This window comes from Cryptomeria japonica, chromosome 9, assembly GCF_030272615.1.
Source record: "Cryptomeria japonica chromosome 9, Sugi_1.0, whole genome shotgun sequence".
NCBI classification, from domain to species: Eukaryota; Viridiplantae; Streptophyta; class Pinopsida; order Cupressales; family Cupressaceae; genus Cryptomeria; species Cryptomeria japonica.
Window position 1 is genome coordinate 173532754 of NC_081413.1, and position 10671 is coordinate 173543424.

A 10671-nucleotide genomic window follows, 5' to 3' on the forward strand; every position below is an offset into this window, starting at 1 on the left:
GGAATGTCTTTGTTTCAGGACCATCCAAACCTTAAACCGCTGTGGAATATGAAACAAGATGTTGTATTTCCTTGTAAATGTTGGAATGTAACACAGTAGGTTTTGGGGTCTAGAAGATAAAAATTAGTTCCATGGCATAGTTTTTTTTAATTTTATGGCAATCTTCATATTACTTCTGACCATTTAAATTATTGTCTTACTATTGTATTAATTGTCCTTTCTTATTGGTTAATTATTTTTAGCTATAATACTCATGGACATGTGTGTACAATTTAGGCCTAGGAAGAATTTTCTTCTCAAAGTTCATTAAGAACATTGTGTGATATCATATATGAAGGCACAAACCATATCATATATGATTAAGATAAATTTCTAATTTCTTGTGTTAGTCACAAAGACTTAGTCTTGTCTCATTGAATGTATTATAATTAAATAGAGGGAGTTGAATGAGTATGATGCATTCTATGTTAAGCATGAGTGGACACATCCAAGTCTTTTGTGTATTACTGTTACTTTAATGACAAATCAATAATCATGCAGGTACACACATTGGACTTAAGTCTACCACGGCGAAGTTTGTTAGTGTCATTTACTTGTGATGCTTGCAGTTCGAGGACAAAACGAATTATAAGTCGACATGCTTATGAACGTGGCACAGTATTTGTTCAGGTTATGGTCATCTTACATCTTGAGTGACTGCTACAATTTATAAAAAAATGTTGCAAATAGTATTCAGTACTGCAAAGATCTGCATGTATGTTTCAAAATTCTTAGAAAATATTATATATTGAAAATGTTGATTTTTGTGTGCTCATGTTTGATTAAGATTCATGTTCTGATGATTGTTGTGTTTTCTGTTCCTGGGTAACTTTTGGCATTTGTTGCAATAATGAATAAAGATTTCTGAAAAATCATTTACAAAGTGGAAGGGACAAAATATTTCAGCACTGTAGATCTCTAATGTCTGATGAAGCTCAATTTCTGAGGTGCTCCTGATATAGTTTTGCTAGGAGGATTTTCAGAATAGGTTCATAAATTTCATTATTTACCACAAAATCTTGCAGCAAAACATGTGAGAGGATTTCATCTCCAAATATAATGCATCAAATTATCGGACTATATGCATTGTCATCATTTAAGTCTAGTACCTTTGACCTCCATCATTTGCATTAAAAAAAGTGTCATTCCAACTGTAATATTCATAACCTTCCAATTTAGGTGTAAAACTCATTGTTCAGTATGTCTTCCTATTCTACAGCGAAATATAGAGAGTAGCTGTTGGTGCCTTTTAAATGGAAATTCAAGCCACCAAAATTGTGTGTATCTATCATAGCTGAATAAACTTGTACTCCACAATAACTCTGAGATACTGGTTCTTGGGGAAAAAGGCTGGGTCCGGGTCCTGGTTCTTGCCCAGTCCTGGTCCGACCCTGGTTCTCCTTGGGTTCCACCCGGGTCCTGCCCAGGTGGCCGGGTTCTCTGTGGGTCCTGTGTGGTAGGACCCACAGAGGACCCGGGTGGAACCTGGGGAGAACCCCGGAGAACCAAGGCCCGTGGGTTCCCAAAAATAGGGCCCATGGGTCATAGAAGTAAAAAAAACAATTAAAAAACAACTATGTATCATTTATTTGTTATCATTTATGTATCATTGTATGGGAAAGTTAAATTGTATGTTTCATATTTGTATGTTTGAACATATATAATTTTGATGTTTGAACATATATATAATATATGACATATGTATATATATAATATATATATATATATGTGTGTGTGTGTGTGTGTGTGTACGGACGTACCTGTACCCGTACCCGTACCCAAGATTTTTTTTTTTTGCCAAATCCGCAAATCCGTATCAGTATCCGTACCCGAATCGGTAACTTAGCAATAACTTGGCTGACACAAAACTATAAAAACTCAGGACTAGGTGAAATTTTGGGGAATAACTCCACAAATTTTCCAAACATTAAAAAAATGGATAAATTTGTATATATATATATTCTAAAAAGACATGCATAGTACTGAATTTAGGAAACAATATTATCAATTTCCTTGGTATATAGATCATAATTAGAGTTAAATACACATTATAGACCAACAAAAGCAAGTTAAATACATAATGATATTAAAGTTTGGGCATAACAGAAACAAAATTGTAGAGGTGGTGGTGTACAGGGTAGCATTACTGTGGTGCATATATGTGATGGGGTGTGAAATTGCAGTGTTGGCATGGGAGGCTAAGGTGAAATCAGAATGTTGGGTGGAAGTGTCATGTTGTGACCTAATCACACATCACCCCATCCTAGATAGGGACCCCCCCTAGCTTTTAGGCCCTTTCGATCGTTTGGTCTTGGTTTTTTGTGTGTGTTGGTGGCAGTCTCTTCAATCTCTCCGTGTTGCAGGTGTTCGGGGGTCGGTTAATGTTAGTCTTCTTCTCTGTCGGGTGAGTCCTGTGAAGTTTAGGGCATGTTTTGTCCTTTTTCTAGGGTTTTGCCTTTTGTCCTAGATTTTAGGGGTTCCTATTAGGGTTTCGGGAAAACTAAGCATATGACTGGAATCAGAATCCTTCAGGGGACCTCCCAGCAAAATTTGAGCCCAAACGGAGCAACTTTTTTAGAAAGTCCCTATTTTTTAGGGATTTTTTTGAGTCTCGGAATGTCGCCATTTTGCCAAAAATCAAACTTACTATTTTTTAGTAATTTCTATTTTTAGTAAGTCATTATTGCACCCCGTTCGGGGATCTAACGCTGACACTTGGAAAGTTTCTATTTTTGGAAAGTTATTACTGGCAGGGTTAGTCAGCCAAGGCGACAAGGATCAGGCATTCACAAACATTTCTAATTCTGGAAAGTCAGACAACAGACAGAGATAGTCAGAAATGGGTCAAGTGCTGGAAATCCATGCCTAAAATGGAAAGCTCAGGAAAACACTTCAAAAGCACAAGAGGTCTAAATATCCTAAGTCTAAATTGAGAAAGCCATTCACAAGTGGAAAATTCCATGTATCCATGGACATGTTGAAAATGCGCCCAAGTCTGGGCTGGGGCGCCAAAACCAAAGATGCATTCACAAGTGGAAAATTCCACCAGTGCATGGACAGGGCTAAAATGCGCCCAAGACTGGATTGGGGCGCCAAAATCAAAAATGCATTCACAGGAGGAAAATTCCATGTATCCATGGACATGTTGAAAATGCGCCCAAGTCTGGGCTGGGGCGCCAAAACCAAAGATGCATTCACAAGTGGAAAATTCCACCAATCCATGGACAGGGCTAAAATGTGTCCAAGACTGGGCTAGGGCGCCAAAATAGAAAATGCATTCACAGGAGGAAAATTCCATGTATCCATGGACAGGGCTAAAATGCGCCCAAGTTTGGAAAATGAAAATTTCGCCTAAGACATGGAATCCAAGGAGTCAAGGAGGAATAAAAAGCAGAATTCCCCTCGGGCGAATTTTCGAATATGCTATTTTTAGACACCAAACCCCGACCAAATGTGTAAATTTTTATAGATTCGAAATCGGGATGAAATTCCCCATCCAATGAACCTAACTCCTAAATTTTAGGAAGATCCCTAAAAAATAGGGATGCGGAGAAAAGCCATGAAAGTTCCTTCGACAGTGAGAGATGACAAGTTGGAGCAGAATCGAGCAAATCCTGAGAAAGATCCTTCAGAATTGGAAAGAATAAAATCAACGAGTTGGCAGGAGGAATCTTCCAAGTATGACGCATGACTAGGAGCATTTAAGGAAAGTCCTAAATTTGAACTCGTTCGCATGGGAAGTTGCCTTTGTATGGCATAGTGATTGAGGAAAGTATGACGCGCCATAAATGCAATTACTAATTTGATGCCTCTTGAGAATTCTATATAAGTTGGGAATGGCATTTCATTTTTCACGTGCAAGATTCAGGAAAGGAGTGAAGAAGTGAAGAATATTCATACATAGTCTCTATTTTCATCATTTCGAAGTACTCCCAAGATGGCAGAACCTAGCAAGGCAGCTACTATCTCCAAGCAGGCGTTGATCAAAGTGGAGATGAAGGGTTTTCTCCCCCTTCTCGGTTGAATTCAAGATGGGAAGAAATCAGCAATACCAACCTTGGCATGTTCAACTGGGCTGCATTCAAGATAAGAATGTTCGGAACTGCAGGGCACAATCCATCCCCGACAGCTGTCAAAATTGTGAGAAGTGGAATAGTTGCAGCAGCTGGCTTTCCTCCCGCTATTCAATGCCCAGATCTGGTCTTGGAATGTGCAACACATTACAATCTGGAGTGGAAAACAATTTCAACGCCAGATGGCAAGTTACTGGCAACATTGACTCCAGAGTCAATTGGTGAAGCCTTCGGAATCCCTTCACATTATTCCATGATGTACAGGACCAGCAGCAGAGCTCAAGTAGTATATGAAGCAGGCCCCGCAAGGTGCACTGATTTGATCAACAAGCAGTGGTTGCTGAAGCCTAGAGTGCACGCTTCCAAGATGCCTAAAACTCTCACAATCTTCGAGTTTAAGCAGGTATATGTGGACATGATAAAGATGTTGAGCAGAGTAATGGGATGCCCACACTCGGTGAACTTCGAGCCTTGGATGTTCTTCTACATAGGCGAGATCATGAATTCAAATACACTGATCGACTGGGCTAGATTGACTAGTCACTACTTGCATGAACAATTGAAGAACCTGAAAGAGAAAAGGTCTCAGTTCTTTTTTATGAGCTATTACCTATTCTATATGCTTGCACGAAGGGGAGGATTTGATGGGCTGCCAGCAAGAGGAATCATGGGTTGTGGACCAGCTCAGTTAAAAGTGCATGAGTGTTATCCTCAGCTACATCTCTCCAATGTTAGCTCTTACAGGTTGGCGAATGACACCTTCACCATGTACCTGACACGACTTATGCAAAATAAGTTACACATGAGGGTCTCTCCATAAGCAAGTGCCTTGGTCCACAGGTATGGCGCTGCGTTCCTGCAATTCTCCAAATTCACCTACATCAGGACACAAGGGTTCTCCTTCAAGTCTTACAAATTGCCTAGATTTTCATTCAGATAAGCTTATATTGCTCGAGCTCATGAGGCAGTTGACTGCCTATGATCAGCTACAGAAGAAGAAGAAGAAGCAGTCTATTGAATTTCCAATTGTCTTGGGGGATTTCATGGAGATATGCCCAGGTTTGGAGGCCGTTGAAAGTACAGCAGGGGAATTGGCATTCTATCACCTACCATTCTACACGTCCAGGGCCCAATATGATCCTTACAACCAGATTAGGAAGGTTGCCGATGTCAAATTCATACACAGATTTCACTTGGAGGATTACTGGGCAACTGCCGAGGATGACCTTGAGGTCTGGAGAAGAATGCACTCCAGACTGCCCCTCGACACAATCAGAATAAGTGAGATTCATCAGGTACTGGATCAGGTAAAGGAAGATTCAGATTTGACGCAACCCGAATTCGAGAAAGTAAAAGATCAACCTATCCAATTGCCAGATTGGTTAGAGCCTAAGGTAGATGATTTGAACATCTTAGCTAAACTAGTGCTTAAATTCACTAAGCACTGGATTGTCAGGCAGACAAGAAGGTTGGTGGAAAACAATGTCCATCTAACATACTAGTTGATGGGAAATCTGGATTCCCACAGTGAGGCAACTGAAGGCTCTTCACAGGGTCAGGCAGGAAGAGAATCCCGGATGGACAAAGGAAAAAATGCCCCAAAGAGGCCAAGGGCAGCAAAGATGAAGGATATCCAGTAGGAAATCCCGCACGAGGTTCAACAAGAAGCCCAGCAAGAGGAACCTCCACAAAAGAGAACAAGGACAGGAAGGGAGCATTCACCAGTTAGCTCTTCAAGCGTACGAGAGGTGGAGATGTTCCCACATCCCGCAGGCCCACTTCCAGGGAACGTTCCAGCACCTGATATACTCAGCATCAATGCTTCACAGGGCCGTCACCAGCCAAGAAGTCAGAGGCAAGAAAGTTCCCCGCACCAAAAAGAAGTTCGCCAGGATAGTTTCGTGGAGACTATCCTTGGTGAAATGGAAGAGGAATCTCAAGAACGAGAGCATGCAGAAGATTACAACCATTCCATCCCCGTGCCAGATTGGTTGGTAGTCGGATTGGGGAATGAAGCAGAAGGAGGGACCAATCCTGCTTAGGAATTAGAAGATTTAGAAGAATTATTGAAGTTTTCCAAGGTAGTCAGGGAAGAATCTGGAGCCCGGACCTTGCACATTGCTGAGCCTGCAGTGGATAAGGATAGGAGTGAGATTAGAGAGGAGGATTACGTCATTAGACAGGTTGATCTTGGCCATGCTTCCACTGGTCAAGTAATGGGAGATTTCGACGATTCCTCCTTAGCCATGAAGGAGAAATTGCTGAAGTCAAAGGCAAAATGTAAGCAGCTGAGGGAGGAAAACAAATTTCTGTGCGAATACGTCAGGAGTTTCAAAAAACCCCTTAGGGAAGCAGGTCCTTCATCCACTCCTCCTCCCTTCCTTCCCAAGGAAGTAGTTGATGATGCAAAACTTGTTAGAGCAATGGCACAAAATTCCCGGGAATGGGTAGAAGATGTTTATGCTGAGGCAGGAAAATTTGTAGAGGATCTAGCTCAGCTCCATTTGAGGTTCGTGGCCCTCCTAAGCAGGTTGGAAACAGCGGAAGGACTATGGGAAGATGTTGATGTCTACTAAGACTTAACCATTTCCCGACTCAGGGCTCTAACGAAGACTCCAAGGCAAACATTGGTGGACGGGAAAGTGATCCAAGAGAATGAGGCCTATGACTTTCCCCGATGGTTCTACGCCATCTGTTCAGGAAAGAACACCCTTGATAAATTCAGCATTGATTCTGTCACCTTGAAGGAGTCTATCAGAGGGATACAGGAAGAAATCCTTAGTGCCATGGAAGCTTTATTTTCAAGGAAACTCAGCGACGGAGGAATAACGGTGAATTCCTTGAAATCCCAGTTGCATGATTTCTTCTTCGTCGGTTCGTTTCCTAAGGAACACTTTGCAAATGTTTCTTCATTCTCTGGTACGATGAAGAAAACATTGGAAGTCATGGCAGGATGGGAAAGTTTCTTTTCCAGAAGCGAAGAGGAAATTGCCTTGATGGAATTCAACATCGGGAATGTGCCAAGTGTCTCCATTGGAGAACTAGAGGCTGTCGTCGGTAGGTTCATTGCATACGCCATTAATGAACGAGATAATGGTCGTCCATTTTTGGACGAAAGTCTTTTGACTGAATAGTGATGGCGTATTTATGGCCGAAGGAACATTGACTAGACGTGGGACCGGTCAACGCATGCCACCACGGGATAGGGAATCTTCTTGCATGTTGTCCTCTCATTATGGTTTTATGACGGATTCTTCGTGCATGTCACCGTCGCTTGGAGAGTGATGGGCATTTATGACGACGTCAGTTATATTCTGGGCATAATCATCATCATGGGGCACATTTAATGTGCTAATGGGTGCTATTCTAGGCTCTTTTAAATTTATTGTAAATGGGTGTAATGGGTTATTAAATGTAGATTCCCACCTTGTTGCACCTTGAGCGGGGAATCTTTAGGGCAAACCCTAATTAGGGTTTTGCATGTAATCATGGCTTGAGGCCTATATAAGGGGGTGACCCCCTCATTTGTAAGGAGGAGAGACTATCGTCAGAGATTGTTGCTAAGAGTTTTTGAAGCAAACACTTAATACATTGTTCAATTTTTGGTGTGTTCTTGTGTTGTTTTGGAGCTCGCATGGTCTCATTCTCTTCATAGATTAGATTTGCTTTCATGTTATTAGACAAAGTGTATCTGATAGGATCGCTTGTTGCAAAATTCGTGCTCATACTTTTGGTATGCAACTAATTGTTGCGTACCGTGCAAAGTTAGCCTGAGCCTCTGTTATATGTGTATGTTTAACTTCGATTATCAGGAGAAGTTGTTCGATTTGATGGTTTCTCTTGATGATTTGAAAATCCTTAAACACACCCCCTGAAGATTGCACCGCCTTCGTGTAGTTGTGCGTTGCTGGCAAAGCGAAGCGTGGTTGGATTTTGCACAAGTTGTCCCGTCTCTTTGTTCATAGGATTAGATTACTTTTAGTTTAGTCTTTCTCTACCCTATTCCTATTTACTTTCTGCATAATTCAAAATCCGAAAGATCCAAAACAAGAGCTTTTATTGCAAATCATTCGTACAAAAGATCCTTGAGCTTGTATAAGTTTCTTCAACATACGTAAGGCCCCTTGGGTTATCAGCAAACCCATCAAACAACTGAGTCGCATCCATGCACTGAAGGAACCTTGGGAATTAGCTGTTTGAACTCTAAGTAATCCTAGCATACGGACTAATCTTGATCAAGAGAGGATAAGGTGACCGTTGGTGACTTTATTCTGTGTTAGATGCTGTCATAAAAAATACGTCAACATGTCACAGGTTTTGCAGGTGGCAGTGTGGGTGGTGATGAGCAGTGTGAGATGGAGCCTCAAGCAACAGGGCTGCTCTTCACGATTTTTTGCAATCTTGAGGAAAACGCACCACATGTTTTGCATATTACTTGGCCATGGGTCGCACACGAACCGGATGACTTGTGCGAGCCAGATTGACTTGTGAGTTTTTGCAAATAATTGCCAATTTTTTCAACTATGGTTTCTAGTTTCTACTATATGGCTAATGTATAGCTCATAAAAATCCCATTCTTCAGTGCAGTGTTTGCATGCAAGGAATTATGTTTGTGCTGGATGAGCCTTGTAACAATAAACTGTGTAAAATGTGTAAGTTTAATGGGAGGGGCTTTTCAAGCAGAATTTTAGAGAACCTTGTAGATTTTCACCTAAGGGTTACTACTCCCGATGATGAAAAAGCCTTTGAGTAGGTACCTTAAGACAACAAGAGCAACATGGCCCTTCCTAGGACCTGGCAACCAATAATTTGTTGCCTTTGTGGATGGATGAACCTCATATGGAGAAAAAAGGATGCTTGATGTGCATTGACCATCTCCTCAGTTCACTTGTGAGGTGTACAGCTGAGGATTGAAGCTGTAGGCATCCATGAGCTTAGAATCTCTAGATGCTTCTTTTGACAGATTGATAGACAATTTGATGAGCAGGAGAGTAGGCTCAACCACAGTTATCAGGTTCAAAACATTCAATTCATTTGCAAGGTCGAAAATAATTGAAAGTCAAGCATTTTGAAAAAAATAGTTAAATGATAGAAATTGAAAAATTCAGAACAAACAAAGACAAATCTGGCTTGTCCAAAAACTCTGGACCGAACCAGCTATGGTAACTATGGGTTCAATCATATTGCTTTGGACATGTTCTATCTACTAGGTTGTCTTGAATTAGAGTGGAGATTCCTATGTTGTATCATGCAGGACTAGGATTCAATCCAAATTGTCTTTGGTCAGTTCTGGCAGTTTTCATTTTTCTAGGTGTATTTTGAGGTCAGTTTCTGTGATTCATGCATGTTTGACTCCTGAATTTTTCTAAAACAGCGAGGTGATTTACTTTGCTGCTACTGTTGTTTACGCTATTAGTTATGTAGATAGATGTTTTCACTTATGCATGTTTACAATGATAGATAAATTATTAAATAGGACTAAATATTCTTTAATATTTAATTTTCTTTTTATTGTATACAGTGTGCAGGCTGTGAAGCGTATCACAAGCTTGTGGATAATTTAGGCCTTGTTGTGGAGTATGATTTGAGAGATGATTTTTGCAGTGAAGCAGATCCTAAGGAGCTGCCAGACAAGTAATTTCCCTATATTATCTCTTAATTAATATTCTTAACCATGCATCGAAAATTTTACTTACGCTTCACCAGATCAGCAGCATTTCTAACTGCATAACTATCTGGGCATTAGAAGAGTCACCCAATAATCTAGCCTTGGATTGAGCTCACATACTCAACCATTTTGGGAAATCGTAACAGCAATGTACCAAGTCAGTTGACTAACTATTTGTAGAGAAGAATACTTGTAAAAGATCTAGTAATGGTCATGATTGTCATGGAGAAATTTAACTTATTGGTTTGTGATTAAATGTCTAAAGAATTGTAAGAGAATTGACATTTTGCGCTGGCATAAACTGTCCTTTTTTTCTTCAAATTATATCATTCAATTAACGCTGCACTTCTATTTAAAGGTGGCTGTTTGCAATTTTTAAAAGTCCTGTGTATGGATTTTTTATTATCAAGTAGAATTAATTGCTAGGCTAATGATGGACTTTTCTATATGCTTATCGAAATTAGCAACTCTTAATTTAAGTTAGTGTCTCCTCATGTATGTATATCTTATGGAGTGGTTGAATTTTTGCATGCATAAAACTAGTTTAGTTAGTTGTTTTGTTGGTTTTCTCTATGTTGCACTAGCTTTGGTCTCCCCATTTTCAAAATCTCATTTTACTCATCAAATGATTGTGTACATTTTAGGGGTCTTTTGAGTTTTCTCATGTCGTTATAATTCCAGTAAAGTCCCTTTAAGTCCTTTAACACTTACTTATTTGGCTTAATTTCGTCATTTCATGTTGGTTTTGAAATCATCATTGAGCCTTGATGGGGTTCTCACTTAGTCTTCCCTTTTGTCCAGCAAAATCTTTAAAAGCCTTCAAAAGTCTGTCGGTCATAAAGTTGGTTCTCACAAGTTTTTTGGGAGCTGTTGAGGTTTTCAAAACCTTGC

The 10671-nt window shown here is 40.3% G+C and overlaps 1 protein-coding gene across 1 annotated transcript; it reads left to right on the forward strand.

Annotated features, from left to right (window-relative positions):
- Window positions 1–278: 278 nt before the first annotated feature.
- Window positions 279–10137, forward strand: LOC131858079 (mitochondrial protein import protein ZIM17). Its single transcript, XM_059211034.1, has 2 exons — window positions 279–669; window positions 9634–10137. The coding sequence occupies exons 1-2, from the start codon at window positions 535–537 to the stop codon at window positions 9748–9750; spliced, it is 252 nt and encodes an 83-aa protein (XP_059067017.1). The 5' UTR covers window positions 279–534; the 3' UTR covers window positions 9751–10137.
- The last annotated feature ends 534 nt before the right edge of the window (window positions 10138–10671 follow it).

What these genes read in the sequence shown, in the direction of transcription:
- LOC131858079 (XM_059211034.1), top strand. Translation starts at nt 535, where the DNA reads ATGCAGGTACACACATTGGACTTAAGTCTACCACGGCGAAGTTTGTTA. An exon ending in GTGGCACAGTATTTGTTCAG is followed by an intron (nt 670 to 9,633) that starts GTTATGGTCATC and finishes TATTGTATACAG; the next exon opens with TGTGCAGGCTGTGAAGCGTA.